The sequence below is a fragment of the Corvus kubaryi genome, unplaced genomic scaffold (genome assembly GCF_017639235.1).
Source record: "Corvus kubaryi isolate FWS band 111438036 unplaced genomic scaffold, C.kubaryi_AGA036_p1.0 split3-37344, whole genome shotgun sequence".
Lineage (NCBI taxonomy): Eukaryota > Metazoa > Chordata > Aves > Passeriformes > Corvidae > Corvus > Corvus kubaryi.
Genome location: NW_024582088.1, coordinates 802,493 through 822,710, shown reverse-complemented (window position 1 = coordinate 822,710; position 20,218 = coordinate 802,493). Strand labels below are relative to the sequence as shown.

Below are 20,218 nucleotides of genomic sequence, written 5' to 3'. Positions count from 1 at the left end.
CCGCCGCCATGGTGCGGTGCCCGGATGGCCGCGCCGCTCCGCCCCGCTCCGCCCCGGGGCCGGGCTGCGGCCCCCCGGCTCCCGTGCCCGCCCCGGGGGGCTCTGGCTGCCCGCCCCCGTCGGCGCATCGCCGTCCCCTCGGACCGCCCCGCCGGCCCAACCGCGCCAGCCCGGCTCCCGCACCGACACCGGAGGGGTCCCCTCCCCGCCGCCCTCCATCAGGCATCACCGTCCCTTCAGACCCCCTCCCCTCCACCGGCAACGCCGGCAGGTCTCATCCATCCCCCGGTGGGATCAACCCGGGATGATCCTTAGGGTCCGGCATCACCAGTGTGTCCCATAGCCTGATGGGATCCCCTCCGGACCATCTTTAGGGTCCCTTTCAACCCAAACCAACCCATGATTTCATTAATCCATAGGCTCGAAGGAGGGTAAGGGGAGTCTGGTGCACTCACAGCCACCTGTGCTATTGCCATCTCCATCCATTCCTGACCCAGAGTTTGCCAAATGTGGCATGGGGAGGACACAGAGTCACGGAGCAGCCCAACACCTTCAGATACACCTGCAGAGGATGCCCACGGCGGCAGCATCTTTAACCTACACAGGTATACAAGGTCATGCCTTGCCCCAAAGTAAACCCAGGCATTCAGACGGGGAAGCATCCAGCTTCTCCCAGCACAGGGAGCAGGAAAACCAATTAGCCACACCAATTAGCAGAGCTCCACAGCACTGCTATTGCCATTAGGGATCGGCCACTGTGCACACGTGGGTGCTTCGCATGCCCAGAGACGATGCAGCCCTGCACCAGCCCGCTGCAGCCCTCCGTACTGCTTCCAGACCTTTTTGATCCTATTAAAAAATAAAGACCAAAAATCCCCAGTGGGGCTTTGCTCACATCCAAATTATCCTCGGCTGAAGAGGTCTGCAGAGGACTCGGCACACAGGCTGCTCCGAGCGATGCCGAGGCGGAGTGGCTGCAGGGATGATGTGCTGGAGCTGCCTGTTGCCTGCAGGGACCCCCCCTCCCCAAAACACTGCTGCTCCCCAAAATCTTGCTAATGCCAAGAATCAGTAAGTGACCCTGTGCCATCACCCTGTCCCAACCCAGCACATCGCTCTCATCTCCCCAGCTTCTCCTCATGCTGCTGCTGTATTGGTGTGGCTCACATAGGTTCTCTTCTTCCCCCTTCCCAGGTGGCACGTCCAGCATTCCTGCGGGGTTCCAAGAATTCCAGAATTCCATACTACATCGTGCCTTATGTTCCAGTCCCCTCGTGACACAATGGGGACTAGAGGACACGAGAGTTTCAAGGGATTTTTCAAGCCATGTCAGCCTCATGTGCTCAAGGCCACTTCAGCAAGGACAGGACACACACCCCACAAGTGACTTCACAGGTCACTGGGCTGTATTCACACACACAAATATACACCCACATGTGTATGCTGCACGATATCCTCACCACGTTTTCCACTGCCATAAATCCCACCACGCTCTATGGGACATGGACTGTGGGAAAACAAGGTCCTACACTGTACAGTTGCACCCAGGAGCTATGGGACACAAACAGGAGCTCCTCAAAATGCACCCACACCTCATGCCACGTCCACCCCCACAGAGTCCACAGCGATGGCCTATTTCTACTGCAGACCACCACCTAGTGAAGGTCCCCGTGGTGTCTCTCCTAGGACCTTCCTGATTTGACAGCATCTGCCACGCGCTCCTTGGCCTTCGGCTTGCCCGAGCAGAGAGGCTTTGTGGCTCCAGGCTGCAGAGCAGAGACATCAGACACAGCGCTGACCACGAGAGCTCAGCATGGCCTGCTCTTCTCCCTCGCCCTTGTATATGGCGCAAACCCATCGCTACAGGTGCCTGCACCACCTCCAACTTCATCAAGGGATGCTGCCATGGCTGGGCGCTGGGGGCCTGGAACCTCCAGCCCCTCGGGATGGTCCAACCGACCCCTCCGTGGATGGTTCCCAACAGACGGAGCTGGCTGTTGGACAAAGCAGGAGTTGGGTATTGCCTTCTCACCTTGCGCCGCTTGGCCGCTCGTCGCAGCCTCTTCTCCTGCTCCAGCTGGAGCTGTGTCCTCTCCAGAGCCTCTCGCAGCAGAGCCTTCTCTTCTGCCACCCTGTGGGCTTCATCTTCCAGGTTGGACATCTCCTCCTGGCACCTTCGCAGGGACGCTTGGTTCTGCCTGTGCAAAACAGGAGGGGAGGATTCTGTTGGTCTTTTGCCCTTATCAACTCCCTGACCCTCAGCTGGGCTCTCCCATGCCTGCCTTGGTCCTACTGACACCGTCCCTCTGCCCAGCCAATGCTGCTGCTGTCCCAGGCTCCAGCCATCCCAGACAAGGGAACCTGTCAAGGCTTTCCTGTCTCTGACACTGCTCAACCATGTGAGGCTGCAGAAGGTACCACTGCAGAAAACTGAGAGGACCTTTCCCCACTCCTCCTGACATTTGGTTTTTGTACTGTGGCCATACTGTGACTGGTCCCAGACAGACACAGGACCCAGCAGTGTTGCATCACTCCTTGCCGCAGGCTCCCCATCACTTGGTATCCAAGGACCAGGTCTCGTTCAGAACCATGACCTTGCCTTTCCATACCTGAGCTGCTCCACACTTCCCTCACAACCTTTCAGCATTTCTTCTTTCCTTTCCAGGCGAATCTGGAGGTTCCTGATCTTTTTGTACAACAGCTCCAGGGCCTTCTGTCTCTGCAGTCCCACTTCGGCCCTCTTCTCCTGAGGAAGGTGCTGCAGAGGCTGCATTCCTGACAGCTCCTTCATCTCCATCAGGCTTCCCAGAGCACCGATTACATCAAGGTACTGTGGGAAGAAGAGGGAATGCATTATTTACCAGGTCTGCTGCATTCCGTCACGCTGCTCAGCCATCTGCTTTCTGTCTGCTTTCCTGAGGAGATGACAGTGTCCCAAGGAAAGTAGGTTTGCATTTCATTCCCAGCTGCACAGCTTACTGGGATTGGATTGCTTCCTTCTCTAAGATGAGTTTTCCTGGCTGGATGTTTCCCTACCCATTTTGGAGGTAAGAGACCTCCTTGCCCAACCCACCAGCTGTGCTACCCGTGGACCCCTCCCCTGGCAGCTCCCTCCATTGCTCCCCAGCCTCTCTGATGCACCATGGCATGTTTTGGGGTCCCAGGATGTCCAGGCAGACACACAGTGTGCTCTGGGCCGTAGAATCATACAATAGTTTAGGTTGGAAAGGAAATTTAAAGGTCATCTAATCCAACCCGCCTGCCATGGACAGGGATGTCTTCAACCGGACCAGAGAGCCGTTCATCCTCAACATTCCTGCAGCATCCTGATGTCACATACCTCCGAAACGTGTTCAAAAACCATCTAAACTCTACACACACTGGGCATCTACACCCACTCTACACATGATTTACACATCTATCCCTGGCGTACCATCTTCTCACCGAAGACTGTCGCCTCAGCCATCTCCAAGCTCGCTGTGCTGTTGGTGATCCTGAACAAGCCCCCATTAGGAACATGGTCAGGAACCTGCACAGACAGGGAAAGACCGGTGGAGCCCACTTTGGGCCTGGATCTTGGTCAAGTGGCCTCGAGCCTCCCTTTTACCTCATGAGAAAACCACCCCAGTATCGCTGTGGTCCCAAGCCTCCCACCCCACTCAGCCCATGGCATCCCTGGTGCTATTCCAACAGCACCAGGCAACGTGCTGGTTGTGGTGGAGCTGCCACCCTCTGCAGGAGCACTGCCTGCCATCCACCAGGCTGCATCTCCCACCCTGACTTCTTATGTAGCATCTCTGAAAACCTATTTCTCCGTGTTCCAGGGCGTACTTTCCAAACAAAGCTACAGGCATTACAAACCATGCACCGCCTCCCTACCTTGCCGGCCCTCAGTTTTTCTCCCAACACAGGTGCAGGTTCCATCTCAAGACCTCTTTGTTGGACTATTTTCTCTGCTAAGTCTTTCATCCTGGCCACCAGTTGCTCTGAATAGCTCTTCACAGCACCTGGAGGCAAACAAGCAGCTGCCAAACTGTTCCACTCTCCACACAAGTTGGAGGCTGGACAGCTTTCCCAGCCTCCCTCTGAGGGTGCTGAGGCCCTGGCACAGGTTGCCCAGAGAAGCTGTGGCTGCCTCACCCCTGGAAGTGTCCAAGGCCTGGCTGGACAGGGCTTGGAGCACCCTGGGATAGTGGAAGGTGTCCCATGGCAGGGGGTGGAACAAGATGGCCTTTAATGTCCTTTCCAACCCAAAACATTGCATGATTCTAGGAGAGCCCTGCTCACCTGAGCACTGCCTCTTCTCCAGCATCTTTACTCTCTCCCGGAGCTCGGCCAAACCTTCTTTTTGGCGCTGGATCATTTCCTCGTGCCTGAGGCCTCGGCATTTTGCACCAAGCTCAGCCAAGTCTGATGGTGGCTCCTGGAAGAAGCAAGCAGAAGGCTGGTTCTTGCCCAGTCTGCATCTGGCGCAGCACAAGCTCAACGTAAACACAGCCTCGCTGCCAGACACTGGGCACTTGGCACACACCAAGAACAAAGCCTGGGGAGCATCTCCATGGATTTGGGGGGCTATAAGAGACTTGCCAGAGACCTCTTTCCTGTTCTGCTGTGTAGTAGCCAGGATACGAACCCTGCAAATGCTCTGGAGAGGCGGGAGAGGGATGGTGCACGGCTCTGAACAGCCATGTTGGTGTTTTTCCCTTGTCCTTTGCACGACCACAAAGCATTTACCATCTACACACAGACACCAATGCACTTCACAGACTGTCCCGACACGAACTGGGACATTTTATTGTCTACACGTGCACTGCCCTCTCCCAGCCCCATCCAGATCCCTGCATTATGACAAACATCCACAAATCTGTGATGGGGCTAGGGCCCATCAGCGTGCCCTGTGCACAGCTGATGACGGCTGCAGGCCCCCAGCTCGGTCTGGCTGCTGTCACCCCTCGGCTCTGCCCATCCTGCTCCCAGATGGCACCCCCAGCACTTGGATCTTCCCCTCCGCATCCCAGAATGTGGAACAGGACGGGCAATACCTCCCACCCGCTCATCAGCTGGCTGTGAGTCACCGGCCGGCCCCCGCAGCCAGCCGGCCTCGCTGGCACGCTGCTGGCTGCCACCGTCGCTGTACAGAATGTACAATTCCTACAGTCCCTCCATCTGCTGCTGCCACCACCTGCGAGTTCTTCCCTTTTCCAGCCTCGGGGAAATCAAACAGGAATTTGGCGCAGGAGAATGAGGAGCGTTTCTTCCTGTCCTGTGCAATAAGCTGCCCCTACTCCTGCACACACAACCCTAGAACTGGTTCTGCATTACCTGCACAGCCAGCATCCACGGCTGGCAAGTTGGAAAAAGGAGGGAACGCTTGCATGTCGCTATTGCCTCTAATTGGCAATTAACGAAGCCATTAGCACACACAGCGCTTAGAAGCTCCAAAGTGCTGTGCAAACATCAGCTCATTAACCAGCCGCAGCCTGGTGGGGGCTGCGGGTACCCCGGACCAGGGGCGGCACAGACAGCCCTGGGTTGGGAAAGGGTGCCCGGCCATCCTGCCCTCCAGCCAGCGTGGAGCAGCTCCAGGCTTGGCTCTAACCGTGATGCCGAGGAATGCCGTGTGCCATCCATGCTCCTGGCAAACCCACACCTCGGTGCTCTCCATGAGAACTCACCCCCTGGGAGGCTTCAGCTGCCTGCACTGGTGTCCTGGGAGCATCCTCTGGGTTCTCCACTGTTTGTTGGGAAGCATCCCTCAGCACCTGGCAGTGGGTTTGGGCTTGGCTGTGTGGAGAGACACGATGTTGTGGGACCCCCTGATGGATGGAGGTAACCCGAACAGCTTGTGGAGAGCAGCACCCTGGGCACCCAGCGATGACTACCACGGTGTGGGTGGGAACACTCAGTTACAAGTGCCTGAGTTACACATCCACTGGCATGAGCTCCACTAAACCCCCCCCATTTCAGTTCCTGTGTCATGGATTCAGAGCTGAGCTCCATCCGGATACTCTCACACGTGCCTTTTGCTCTGGGGAGAACCCTGAACACCATCAGCTGCTGGGGACACACAGAGTGGCATCTGCGAAGCCTCGGGTGATGTCAGGGTGTACCTTAACTCTTCAGCTGCTGCTTTCAGGGCCTGATCCTTCTCCTCCACAAGGCTGGACATCTCGGATAGCTTCCCTCTGAGCTGGTTCAGTTCCCACTCCCGGTGTTTCAGCTGCCTCTGGCTGTGCTCCAGCTCCACCTTCTGCTCTTCACTCAGCTCCCCTAAGCACAGAACAGCCTCGTGGGATGATGGCTGACTCACCACCCAGTCCTGGGGGATCTGCAGCTGGTGCACCCTCATGGAAGCTGGCAGCAACAATGGGGCTCGTTCCTGCAGAGCCCTGCCCTGCCCTTGACAGCTGCCCTCAGATCCTGGGCCATGCCAACAGGACATCCCGGTCTCTTTGTGGAGGTATAGCCCAGGGGAATTCCTGGCTGTGGCAATTTTCCTCCAGATTGAAGGAGGACAGGTCACCAGCATTTTCTGACTTGCATCTTTTGACTCCACATGTTCCTCATGGGCTCTATCCCCATGTTCACAGCCCTGCCCATGGGGGAATCCCAGGCAAGGCTCTCCCAGTCCACTGGCTTGGAACATCTTCAGCTCCAAGAAGTTCACCAGTGTGATTCTGAGCTCAGTTTTGTCTAAATGCTCTCCCCCTGATTACTCTGCTCTCTCATTGTCACTGCTGCTACTTAGCCAAGGATGGGGAGAAATTCACCTTCCCAAAGGGAACAGACTGCCTGCTTTGCTCCCAGCAGGACAAAGCATTGCCTGGGGATGGTGACATCAATTTCCATGATCTGTGTGTGCCCACTACACGGTCACTGCTTGCAGGAGGACGGGGACGATGGCAGCCACACAGTGCACGTCACCCACCTCTCATGTCTGACATCCTGGCTTTGGTTTCTGACAGCTCCCTGGTGAGCCTGCTGATTAATGCCTTCTTTTCCAGGAGCATGCCCTGCGCCACTGCCAGCTCCTCCTGCAGTTTCCTGGGAAAGATCAGTGCAAATCCCACAGTCATTGGGAAGCCTCATTTCAGGGAGCCCATGCACACAGCCTGTGCTGCATCTCCTGATTAATGCTCACACATTCCTTTTCTACCTGCCTTTTGGTCCCCTGGGGTCGGGTCACCCTGTGGCGTGGGATTGGCCACAACCCTTGCCCTTACCTGGATCCATCCAGATGGGATGGCAGATCTGCATGTGCTATTTGGCATCCCTTTGATGCTCTACACCCTTAGAATCACTTCAGCCTAGCAAAGGGACTCCAGTCCTATCCCAGATTAAAAAGATCTTGGAACAAGTTGCGTTGGACTTCCTTAGGCTCTCCCAAGTGGTCCCCGCCTTTCTCCAAGCCTCTCTGATCACCATCAGTGAGTGCTGCTCACCTCAGACAAACATGTGACTCCATGGCAGGACAGATCCCCAGCCAAGCTCCCGATGCTGACCTGTGGGCATCACACTGAAGTCCTACAGGACACAAGAAAAAAAGGCCAATTACTTCTTTGTAACACTTACACACTTGTTGCTTCTGCTATACAAATCATTTCCTTCACAGCAGCTCTGAGGGCTGAGGACTGTCTCTTTGGGAAACTCATGTCCCTGAGAGCGCAGTTCCAAGGCCAAACGGACAGTTCCTGACATCCAGCCTTGCTTGGGATTGCTTCTGTCTGGGAGCAGCCCAGTCTTCTCATTTTAGAGGGCAAAGAGTCCTTCTCCCCATTTTTGAAGGCAAAGCTCTGTTGACAGTCTCCAAAACCACCAAACAAGGAAACTCCTTCTGCAGGGCCTCACAGAGCTTGTCCTGCAGGTCCTCCATTCAACATCTTCCCAATGCTTTCTGTAGCAGCAAATTCACCATTCCATCTCCACACGCATTCCACGTTAACCCAGCCAGCTCCTGGATCAGGTGCATCCCATACAACCCTTACCTACCTTCCATTTTTCCCACAAGTGCTGCCTTTTCCTCCTCCAGCATCTTCTGCTGCTCAGCGGCCTCTAGCAGCCTGTCCTCTAAAGCCAAGATGGTCAGGGAATGCTGCTTGCTTTGCTCCCTATATCCTGCTACTTCTTCGTGCAGTTTCTGCCTCTGTAGCTCATTTTCCTCCTGGACAGCCCTGAGCTGTTCGTCCTGCTGAAGCACCTGCTGCTGTAGCACCGCCTGGGAAACAAGACGTGGGAGCTCGGTTGGAAGCTCTGGGGGTTTCTTTTGGGATCACCATTGCCATCCTCTCCCCTGGATGGCAGTTGGAAGAAGGGAGGGGAGGGAAGGGTTTCAGGGATGGGGAAGCCTTCGTCTCCAGCACTGCATCCTCCACCCGCATGGGTCAGTGCAAGTACCTCTCGTGCAGAGATTTCCTTCAGCTCGTGCAAAGCTTCTCCCAGTTTTCCCTCTGTCAGCTCCTGCTCCTCTGCCTTCTTTGCTGTTGCCTATGGGAAGAAATTAGCAGTAATTAGGTTAGCCAGGAATCCACCTTTCTTTCTGCAGAGCTGCATCTCTGTGCATTTAGGGGGGAAAAAACCCTTTCGTCCACTGATTTGAGCCCCCGGAGCACCACACTACAGCACACCTTCCCTTTTCTTCATTCCAAGAGTGAGCTGTCCTGCTTCACCTCCCATACTCACTTCAGCCATGCTTCTTAGGTGGCTTTCCAACTCCTGGATCTTCTTCTGTTTTTCCTCCACAGATTTCTTGCACTTGTCCTTCTCCTCAGTGACAGCGCTTTCCAGAATCTGTGAATCACCAGCCCACAGATTCACTTCAGGAAAAAAAGACCTCAGCTCCAAGGAGGAAAGCAGCAGGGAGGGTTATTGCTCTGGAGCAGGGGCAGGTGATGGGAGAAAAGCTTGGCAGGACACGAGGTGACTCAGTGAAAGAGAGGATGGGAGCACCTGGGGAAAGTACAGCTGAGAGACTGGGTAGGAGCTGCTTGGCTGCTCCTTGCCTGAATCATTGGAAAACTCAGCACCAGGAAACCACCATTCCCAAGGTGCCAGACAGAGAAGCAGACTAGAAACTGTCCTACAAGGCCACCATGATGCCAACACACACATGGCAAAACACCCATTCACACCCTGACTGACACTGCATCCCACACCAGAGCCACTGGTGCAATGGCCTGGGCTTCCCTGGGACTGAGGGGGACTGCTGCCCCCCTGCTCCACAGGGATATCCTTTGCCAGCCAAAAAGGAGCCAGCGGGAGTCCAGCATGGGGAGGGAGGGAGAGAAGGCTTGAGAGGAAGCAAGGCAATGTTTCCCTGAGCTCATGGATCACGACGCTCCCTGCTCTCCCTTCTCCCAGTGACTGACTGGCAGCCGTGCATCCTGATGCCACCTGCAGGTGCTTCCCAGTTCCACCATGGATACTTTTGGGAGTTTACATCACCTGGACCCATATTGGAGGATATCCAATGTCCACCTGGGATCCTATTGGGTCCTTGGGACTGCACTCAGTTCGGAGCTAGAGGTTCCTCCTCTTGCTAGCCAGCATTCCTACAGACATCCATCTTTCCTGCATAACGTTCCTTTTCTGAAACACCAACCATGTCACTGTACCTCTTTGCTCTCCTTGTCCTTTTCCAGGATAATTTGCTGGATTTTTATCTGTAAATCTTGCTCGTGTTTTGCTTCCAGCTCCTTTGTGTGCTCCTGCAGCAGCTCTGCCTGCAGCTCCTGGAGCTTCTCTAATTGCTCCTACAGGGAGACACCGAGGTATTAAAGGAAATGTGTTAGCAGCAGGGCAAGAAATAAACCTCCTGTGTACATTCACTCACAAAAAAAATCACAAAAGAGATCTCCTCTCCATCCTTTCTGCATTATGGATATGGACACACCAACAGTGGGCTCTGTAGGTTCAGGGATCTCAGCTACTGCACATCCCCAGTCCAGGTGCCACACTGGCTTGCTTGGGACTGCCATCATATCTACCCAGAGAAAGATTCCAAATCCACCTGGTTTATGTGCATAAATATTTCTGTACCTGTAACATCTGATTCCTCTGTGCCATCTCCTGACTCTTTTCTGACAAGCTCCCGAGAGCAGCCAACAGCCCTGCAAAAGTGAACGGAGCCTCGTTCTGTGGGGTGCTCACACACCATATTATGGATATCAGGGAAACCTTCTTCATGAAAAGGATGGTCAGGCACTGGAACAGGCCACCAGCCCTGAAGTGTTCAAAAAGTGTGAGGCTGTGGCATGTGGGAACAGTGCTGGCTTAATGGCTGGACTCAGTGACCTTGGAGGTATTTTCCAGCCTAAAAATTTCCATGATTCTGTGGTTTTCTCCCCAAGGAGTGGCTCATGCTGGACTTTCTCCTCTACAGCTGGCTTGCTAGGACATCCCACATTCCCAGCAGGGATGCCCAGCAGGACACAGACCTTTGCCAGAGGTGCTCAGGTCCATCCCTGCGCTGTCCAGGAGCTGCTCCACACCCTCCAGCCAGGACAGGGGACCACGTGCCATGTCCACCACTGCTGCCCTGATGGCTGAGACAGAGGGATCCAGGCACAACACCTCCAGCTGCCCCAGCTCCCCTCGCAGGCTGGCGCTGCTGCAGGGGCTCCTCAGGCAAGCCTGGAACAAATGGAACCAGAGGGGAACAAGCCAGTCTCCACTGCCAGTGGCCTTCAGGGACTGGCAAATGACACAACATCTCTGAACATCTCAGGCCAGGTTGGACAGGGCTTGGAGCAACCTGGTCCAGTGGAAGGTGTCCCTGCCCATGGCAGGGGCTGGAATGGGATGGACTTTATGGAGAATCTGACAAACTCCTGGGAACAACTACATGAACACTTTGGGATGATGCCTTGCTTCAGGATTGTATCTTTACTCTGACCTATCCTCAGGCCAACAAAACACCCTGTGCCACAATCTCCCAGCTACCACTTGGTCCTCAGTATTTAAAAGGCTGACCTGGAGCTTCTGCAGGGAGTTCTTGAACACCTCGATGTTTGCAGACACCTCCTTCTCCTGTGCGAGCCTGGAGCTTAATTCCTTCTGCAGACTCTTCTCTCTCTCATGACTTTGCTGGTTCTCATCAGAGATCTGCCTGACCTTCTCTATCACCTGGAAAAAGTGGGTGAAGAAAGATGAGGATAAGGCTCATCCTATTTTCCAGCTGAGGATGGTCTCAGAGAGCAACAACTGAGACTTGCTGCACACTGGCAGTCACATCAGGCTCCTGGGCGTGTCTGACTGACTCCCTCCAAGCTTTGGGAGACAAAAAGGACTGTGTTCCCTTCATGTCATTAACCTGGGACAGCCACAGCACAACTCCTCCTCTGAAGAAGCTTGGATGCTCTGGCCTCACTGCACATGGAGCACGTCCCACGGCCACTCTGCCGCGGCCGCCTTGAGCCACTCTGGGTGTTGGAGGCATTGAACATCTCTGTGAACCGATGCCCAAACTCACCTGCTGCTCTGTCACAGATTCCCCTGTGCTGCCTGCTGCTAATGGAGAACAGACTTGCATCACTTGGGTCTTGAAGGACTCCAGCTGCAGCAGGGATCAGCACATGGAAACAAACATCACCGATCATTGATAGCTGCTCTGCTGATCACTGATGATCAATATCTAGCACGATGTTATCTGCAAGGGCTGTCCCTGCCCAGGGCAGCATTATGCAGGCACTGAGGAGGGTTTGTGTGGTTTCCAGACAGCGTAACTAAGATCACAGATTCCTTTTCTGTATCCTATTAAACTGCTCCGTTGTCCATGCTGCCCACACAAATCCTGTGGATAAGCCTTTTATACTTCACCCAATGACAAGGTAAGTCCCGTGCTAGGGTTTGGTGCTTAGGACTCTGGGTTTCCATTTCCACAGCACGTCCTTCCCCGTGGGAAGCCACATCCCTGTGCTGCCCATGGCCCCAGTGGTGATGTTCCCATCCCTGCCATTCCCTACCTGCTCCCCGGCTCGCTGCAGGTCAGATCGCAGCAGGCGCTCCCTGCGCCCCATCTCCCGCAGCTGCCCCGCCTGCTGGGACCAGGCTGCCTTCAGCTCCTCCTCTGCCTGCAACGAGAGCTTTGGCATCTCAGAGTGACATCCAAAACCCTGCCACGGGCATTTCAACCCTAACTATCCACTGTTCCCATCAGACAGCTCCAGCTTTGGAGTACCAGGAGGCAGGCAGCAATCCTGTAGCAGGGAGTGGGGTTGCAGCATCGACCCCTCCCGGCATTTTGCCTGGGTTTGGTCCCTGGGATATTGACCATCCTTGACTTCCTCACCCAACACCCACACAGGGCACTCTGCTATCTGAGTTATTTTCCTTCTTCCCTCAGGGTCCACGGCAGAGCTCAGGACAGCTGGACGTCCTGTCCATCCAGCCTGAGCTCCCAGGGATTGCTGGTCCTCGCCCCACCCCTCTGGGATGATGGGACCTGCCCCCTCTGTGTGTCCCGTGCAGCCAGCTGCGTACCTTGGCTTTCTCAGCCAGTTGCTTTTGGACACTCTCATGCTTCCGGATCTCCCCCTGCAGCCCCTCCAGGTCCCGCTCCAGCTCCTCGATGCGCTGCAAGAGCCCGGGGAGGGCGGGGGTCTCACCAGGGCAGCTGGGCATTGCCCCTCTGGATCACCTCCACTGATAAGCAAGATTTTCTCCCCATCTAACTCACTTTGTTTACCCTGGAATTCTCTTCTAGCCTATGTTTACTGTGGTTATATCAGCTTACAAGTGGAATTCCAATCTGATTTCTGATCACAACCCCCCCAAGCCCCCTCTCCCCCGCCCTCCCCTTCACACTGTAACTCAGCATTACAAATCCAACAGAGTTTACACTTCCCCAGGTCCTTATGCCCATTATGTGCCTTTCAGGACAGGAGCTGAATTCCAAACAACTCCCTTACAATGCCCAGTTAATTATTCCCTCACTGATGCACTCCTGCAGCCAACTGCTTACCCCAAATGACTTCCGACTCACCTTTCTGCAGGAGATTAGTTCCTGCTCTCCGAGTTCGCGCTTTGTTTCTTCTTTAATTCTTGAGCACTAGAAGGAATGGCAACCAAGGAAAATAACCATCAGGGCAGTGATACCATTGCTCCTGCTGTGAATGGGACACTGGCACAGGCTGCCCAGGGCAGTGGTTGAGTCACCATCCCTGCAGGGATTTAAAAGACACTTGGGGACATGGTTTAGTGGTGGCCTTGGCAGTGCTGGGGTAATGGTTGGACTCAGTGATCTTAGAGGTCATTTTGAAACACAGAATTTTCAAAGAAACACAAAGATTTAGTTAGAAGGTTAGCTGCGCTGAATTTAGTTAAAATAGAATAGAGTTTAGGCCTGGTTAGAATCAATTAAAGGTTAATAGTTAGTTAAGAAGAGCTGGACCTGAAATGAGTTTTCAAGATGTGGGTAACTGATTACTAGATAACTGATTACCTGTCACTTTTATGTTGGTTTAGTTGTGCTTAGAATGAGAAACAGAAACATTGATAAATAGATTTAGGGAACGTAAACAATTGTCAATTTTCTCCCCATCTGAGAATCTATTCAACAGTCACGCAAAGAGGAACTGGAAGGTCACCAAAAGTAATCTGTATTGTCAAAACCCAGGAAGGCAGAAAGGTCAAATCGAGGAAGACTACTTTTACTTCATCTTTGAGACCACTGACTCAGTTCAGAGCACACACTACACATGCTTAATGACATTTAAGCTCATTTCCATGCGAAGCGGAGAATGGGAGGTGTTAATGTTATACATAAGCATCTGTATTTTGAATATTCAGAACTCTTGTAGATAAACAGACTCTGTATTAGCTTGTACGTTTGCACTGTGTATCAGGGAATTATCCTGCGCAGCTGCCTGGCGCTGGAATAAACATACACTTTCTAACTCTAAACTGTTAGGGAGTCTTCGTCCGTCTCATTTGGGTGTCAATATTAGATCCATACCCATATTTTGGTAATTCAGTTTCCAACCTCATCGATTCTAGGATTCCCTGTCAGTCCCTGTGCTCTCCTGGCACACTGCAGCCAACAGAGCCTCTGCCCTTATCACGCTGCCGGCGCAGCTCTGCCCGTTGAGGAGGAGCTGCACATGCAGAGGAACAAGCTGCTGCACAAGCCACTTTCCTTAAGGAAAAATCCAGGCCGGGCCACAGGGAGCCCCACGGCACAGGGGTGACAGGGTTTCCACAGCTCCTCGGGAGGATCTTGGCAGGAATATTTTGTGTGTACAAACAACTACTGCGCTCACAGGAATCCAGGGCACGTGGGACCTGATGCAGAGCAAGGAGGGAGATCCAGCTGGGGAAGGATCCGTAGGCATCGTGGCACACCCGGCCATGGCCATGGGACCATCACCACTATATCCCAGCCATACAACTGCTACCATCCCCACCAGAGGGAAGCACAACCCTTCTCACCTGCTGTCCCACCTTAATCCCCATGTCAGACCATAAACTACGGAGCCCCTTGTTAGTGCTGCCAACCTTGGCTGAAACCACGGCCAGCTGATTGTCCTTTTCTCGGTTTTCCTTCTTCAGTTTTTCAATCTCTTGCTGGAGCTGCTGGGTTTTCTGGTCCTTTTGCAGGAGTTCCCTTTGCAAGCTGCTCACCAGACCTGAGGAAAACAACTCTGGTCAGAGGTCACCCAGATGTGACATTTAGATGGGATATTGGGATTCTTCCCTGTGAGGGTGGGCAGGCCCTGGCACAGGGTGCCCAGAGCAGCTGTGGCTGCCCCCGGATCCCTGGAAGTGACCAAGGCCAGGCTGGGGCTTGGAGCAGCCTGGGAGAGTGGAAGGTGTCCCTGCCCAGAGCAGGGGGTGGAATGAGGTGGTCTTTAGGGTCCCTTCCCACCCAAACCATTCTGGGATTTGATGATTTCTACAAGCCACTGGGAGTAATTCGTTACCTGTACAGTTTGGCCAGTGCTTGCTCCTTATCCAGAGCCAGTCCCAAACTGCTTCATGCCCTGACCCAGAGCTCCAGGGACACAATACCTGCAGTCAAAGCCTGGTTCCTCTTCAACTTCTCACTTTCTCTCTGCAGCTTCCCGATCTCCAGGTCTCTTTCACGGAGGGAATGGCTGAAAACCTGGCTTGAGCCTCTCTGCAGGTCATTGATCTGCAAAACACAGATTCACCTGTGTTCCTGACTAGATCATTCACTGACTCTGCTACAGCCCCTTCAGAGAGGGACATCTGGCGCTTCTGGTTTGGTGGGATTGCTCTTTAGCATCTTCAAATACCGCCTTAAATGTGCTCAGACTGTTCCTGCTGAAATCCTAATGCCAGAGGAATTTGAAAAGGAAGGGAGGGAGGGAGGGAGAAAGGAATTCGGAAGGAAGGAATTCGGAATTCGGAATTCGGAATTCAGAAGGAAGGAAGGAAGGAAGGAAAGAAAGGAGGGAGGGAGGGAGGGTGGGAAGGAAAAAACCTCCCTCCCTCATTTCCCTTGATTGCAGACACACAAATGCCCCCTGCCCAAACCTGGGTGTCACTCTACAAACACACCTGTACCAGAGAGGTGTTTTCCATGCTCAGTGCCTATTGAAGCCTCCAGTACCTGTTCCCTCAGGGCTTTGATCTCCTCAGTTTGGGCTCCCAGCTCTTGGTTGAAGGTGAGCAGCTTCTGGGTCAGCTCAACCTCGTTCCTCACTGCTGCCTGGGCCAGTTTCTTTGCCATGGCTGCGATCTCCTCCTGCAGGTCTCTTATCACCACATTTTTTCCCTTTGACTCTGTTTCCAAACCAGAGAGGTGACCCATTTCCTTCTCCAGCAGCTTCTCACCCTGTGTGCAGATTCAGGTGCCACTGCCAGTCTGCAGCCACAGAGACTCCAGACCCCCTGCCCAGGGCTACCATCTCATGGCCATCAGCAAGGGTCCTGCTGTCCCCAGCTTCCCACATCCTCCAGCCACCCACTGTCCCCACACCCTGCTGGGACTCCCGGTGGGACACAGCCATTTGGCAGGATTCAGCTGCTCTGCCAAGGACAGGGATGGCATTCCTCCCTCCCTTGCTCCCCAGCATTACCTTCTCCCGCAGGAGGAGATCCACCTCGTGAGTCCCCAGGGAAGGGGGTCCTCTCACAGCGCTTGCACCATTCCCTGAGACGCTGGTTGAGACTGGAAGACAGCAAATTATCACCATGAGAGGTGGTTGCAGGCAGCAGAAATGCTCCCTGCAGCATCCTTTTCCCTCGTCCCACAACTACTCCAAGGCAGTGGCCACTATTCAGGGCATGAGCTCACTTCACAACCAGCAGAGAAACCAAAATAAAGACTCTTAGAGTGCAAACAATCTGCACAGCAGAGAGAGTAATTCACCTCTGGGAACCAAAGCAGCCTCCAAGCAGCAGAGACACAGCAGAGAGAGGCTGCCCTTATTTTCCAGCACTGCCCAGCCCCTCAGAAAGCTGAGCTTTTTTGTCTTCCCACATGGGAACAGCTCTGCTCGCTGCCCTTAGGGCACGGGGATCCTTTGGGCTGTTCCCCAGCACAGGAGTTCGTGCTACCCTGGCTGTGTGTGTCCCTCCCTTCGCCCTCGCTGTGGTTTCCAGTTCAGCACCGGGACTGCACGGTGCTGCCTCCATTCTGCACTTCGGCACCTCACTGTTGACTTTGTGTGGCTTATGACTGCTCAAAAAACCCAACCCCACAGCAGGAAATCCACAGCATTGAGCCCCAGACCACAAAATTCATGGCAAATGTCATGTTCTCCAGCTGTCCTACTCCTCCAAACCCTCACCTCTGCCCTGCTCTATCACATACTTCATTTTCAGAGGTGTGTCACGTATGGATCCAGTTTAAAGTGCCTTCACTCGAGGCAGCCACTTCAAAGGAGGAAAAAACACCCCTTCAAACAGGAGTCGGGAACAGGCACGAGTCAGTGGTGCAGATAAATCAGTCATGGCCCTTCTGGGTCCCACACCAGGAAAAAGGAAGAGGAAATGTCCCTCTGCAAGGGCAACAGCATTCCCCCTGGGATGTCACAGCTCATTTCTTCCCTGACCCGAACGCCACCCAGGACCACACACGGATTTTGATCAGCTCCACTGGACAAGGACTCGCACCCACTTGCTCAACACTCATCCCTTTTCTGCTCCAATCAACTCCACTCAACACCGAGTTGCTCTGTGAAGACACCAGGACACAAATGGCTGGTTTGGCATCATGGAGTACCTGGCCTCACCGCAGAGGTCCTGCTGAAGGTGTCCAGAGAGGCGGCACTGGCCGTGCTCCTGTCCCGGGCACTTGCAGGCCGCCTCGGCAGCACCAGATGGGGCACTTGGCCAGGGGCTCTGGGGGCCCCACTGCCCGGGGAGTCAGAGGGAAGCTGCCACTGCAGCGAGGGCAGGCGAGATGCAGGAGTCGTGGGTTTGGGCTCAGCAACCACCTGGAGCTGCCCTGTCCACCCTACGCGATGTTTCAAGGGGGGACAGGACATCTACAGTGGGAAAACAGCATGTTATCTGCAAGATTTTAGGAAAGATTTTAGCCCTGGATTCACATGCACCATGTTGTGCAAAACCCAGGCACAGTTTTAGTCCTTTCCCATTTCCATTACTCAAGGGTCAGATATTAATCAGGACATCCAGACTCTTTGCTCAAGCAAAAGGAAATTATTGGGGTTTGCTGCTTTTTGGGCTTTCCCCTCTCCATCTGACTGCCCTAATTCTGCCCATCATGCGCACGGTCCAGCAGCGCTCCCTGCACAGCTCTCCTGGCTCACACAAGGTCCTGCCCCATCGTTTCTCCCGTTCACCCAGATGAACCAAAGCCTCTCATTGTGCTCCTGTTTTCCCATCAGCTGGGCCTGTCAGACTGGGAATTCGGGCACTGCCTGCTGTTCTCTGGATGAGCAGAGCTCTCCAGGGCACTGGGGATAAGCCACCACCCAGGTCTCAGTTACAAGGGCTGCACTAAACATCTGCCAGCGTGGGGTCGGATCTGGGTGTGGATCCTTCCACACCCGGCTGTTAACGGAGCCCCAGACCCCAGCGCAGCCTCCCTGCGAGTCCAGCACCTTCCCCTCTCCCGGGGCACATCCCAGCCCTGCCGCTTTTGCTCGTGCTGCTGCCCACGGCGCTGGCTCACTGCGGGATTGCACAAAAACCTCACACTGGCCCTGTCTGGGCACGGCAGGATGCGGTTCCCAGCCGGGTGCTGCTCCTCTGTACAACACGTTCCTCTGAGACTCGAGAGGAGCCATCCCTCCCCTTGTTAGACACTTCACAGCCGAGGTGCTTCCCTCCCTGCAGGCAGCAGGGTCAGGCTTCAAAGCTGCTCCTCCAAAGGAGGATCACAGAGCGAGGAAAAGGCACCGCGTGGACCGGCTCTGCATCGCTGTGCAGAGCCGATTCTGTGTGCATCCTGCCTTTGGGAATTCAGCTGCTCACCGCTCCAGCAGGATCTAGCTTTATCTAGGCAGCACCTTGGATTCTTCAAGAGCCAAAATAATAAAAATATTACTGGGACTTATCAACTGTCCTAGGTTTTATTTGAAGCTTCTCTCTTACTAAGTGGCATAGGAAGAAACATGAAATGCAAATAGAGGGAAAGGACATTTTCCAGGTCTACCTTTGCTAATGCTAATGTCCCGTGCTTTTCCTTTTCCCTACCGAACTGCCCGAGTTTCTTCAGCAGAGGGAGCTCCAGCTTCTAATTTCCTCCTCCCTGCCTTTGGCACCTTTCCTCAGGATCTCCCAGACGAGACGGGAGCGAGTTCCTGCTTCTGGAGCCTTCCCTGGGCAGCAACACCCACCCACCTTTCCAGGGCACCTTTCCCTGGACATCCTCATCCACCCTTGCCCGGGCATCCTTCCATGGGCCACAGCATCCATCCTTCCCTGGGCACCTTTCCCTGGGCAGCAGAACGCACCCACCCTTGCCCGGGCACCTTCCCTGGACATCCCCACCCACCCTTGCCCGGGCAGCCCCACCCTACCTGGGCAGCCCCATCCAGCACCAGCTCGAAGGATGCTCCCGCGGTGCCGAAGCTCAGGATGTCCCCCGGCCTCACCCTGACGGCCGCGTTTTGGACCTGGCAGCTGTTGACAAAGGTGCCGTGGGGGGAGTTGAAGTCCTGAAGGACGAAGCTGTTGTCTGAGGCGGAGAATTCCAGGGCTGCATGACGATCTGCCACACCTGCGGACTGGGAGCAGGCAAGGGACAGGCAGGGAACGCTGCTGGAGGTGGCTCCAGGTCTGTCCCTGCTTTGCCAAGCCCCTTTTCTGGTCGTCAATCCCAGCATAAACTGGTACCTCTGCACTTAGCGCGGAGGACTCCAGCACATCCTCCTCCCTCCCCTCCGTCCAAACCACGGCTCGTTTCAGGATGCTCAGCTGCCTCGGCCCTACCTGCAGGACGATGTCGGCCCCTCTGTGGCTCCCGATGGTCGTGGTGTAGGATTTCAGCTGGAAACATCCCTCGGAGCCCTTTAGGAAAGCTCGCATTGCCCAACCCCCTCACTTGCCAGGCTTGCACCGAACCAACAGGTTCTGTCAGCAGCTTCCCCCCCAACACTCAACCTGAGCAGCTCGACCAACTCAAACACTTAAAATTGTACAAAATGACCCCAAAAGCAGCTCTGTCCCAGCTGGCAGTGTGGCTGCAGTAGCCTTGGAAACCTCGGCTATGCTGGAGCCTGCTGCTGCCTGCCTGGGTGAGTTTTTCCTCTTTGATTTGTTTAGTTTTTTTTTCCTTCCCCTTTTCCCAAGCAACTGGCCCGGCAGCACAACACAGCTCCGCGCCGGCGTGGCCGCAGCGATCCTGTGCCAGCTGGGGACACACGTGGGAATGCGTATCACAAACCTCACAGGGGCCCTGCCACCTGCCAGGGCTGCCAAAGAACCTTTAGTCCTCATTTTGCTTATTTTTTATTTAATATTACGCACACACACACACAAATGGGTCTTGCAACCTCAGGCAAGGGGATGAATGTTGCTGTCAGGTGGGTGGTGTCATGCATCAGCGCTTCTCCATCAATATCCCTTGGTCCTAGGCTGCCACACACCCTTTTTCAACAGAAAAAAAAAAAAAGGAAAAGCCCCACACTTGCCACCGACACCCCCCAGTTTGCCCTCACCAGTCCTGCAAGACTTCGTCGTGCTTCTGTTTGAGGCAGAAGCAGCACATTTGGCAAATTAGAGCTTCTCTGCCAACTTCTACCAGTTTGGAGCCATTCCCTCTTGTCCTGTCACTCTGTGCTCTCGT

The 20,218-nt window shown here is 54.5% G+C and overlaps 1 protein-coding gene across 2 annotated transcripts; it reads right to left on the bottom strand.

Moving 5' to 3' along the window:
- Positions 1-1,384: 1,384 nt before the first annotated feature.
- FHAD1 (forkhead associated phosphopeptide binding domain 1) lies at positions 1,385-19,342 on the bottom strand. Of its 2 annotated transcripts, XM_042015884.1 has the most exons (27): positions 18,951-19,342; positions 17,186-17,450; positions 16,038-16,129; positions 15,569-15,793; positions 15,004-15,127; positions 14,491-14,621; positions 12,980-13,045; positions 12,478-12,570; positions 11,961-12,068; positions 11,468-11,551; positions 10,969-11,121; positions 10,434-10,629; positions 10,036-10,106; positions 9,612-9,749; positions 8,680-8,787; positions 8,395-8,484; positions 7,990-8,215; positions 7,443-7,524; positions 6,929-7,044; positions 6,111-6,270; positions 5,676-5,784; positions 4,288-4,423; positions 3,880-4,007; positions 3,434-3,529; positions 2,610-2,830; positions 2,033-2,198; positions 1,385-1,766 (listed from the first exon to the last, which is right to left on the bottom strand). In XM_042015884.1, exons 1-27 carry the CDS (start codon positions 19,254-19,256, stop codon positions 1,683-1,685), a joined length of 3,774 nt encoding a protein of 1,257 aa, XP_041871818.1. In that variant the 5' UTR covers positions 19,257-19,342; the 3' UTR covers positions 1,385-1,682. The 2 variants fall into 2 exon arrangements, with proteins under 2 accessions (XP_041871818.1, XP_041871819.1); XM_042015885.1 differs by lacking the exons at positions 1,385-1,766; positions 2,033-2,198; positions 3,434-3,529; positions 3,880-4,007 and having other exon boundaries at positions 2,739-2,830.
- Between the last annotated feature and the right edge of the window lie 876 nt (positions 19,343-20,218).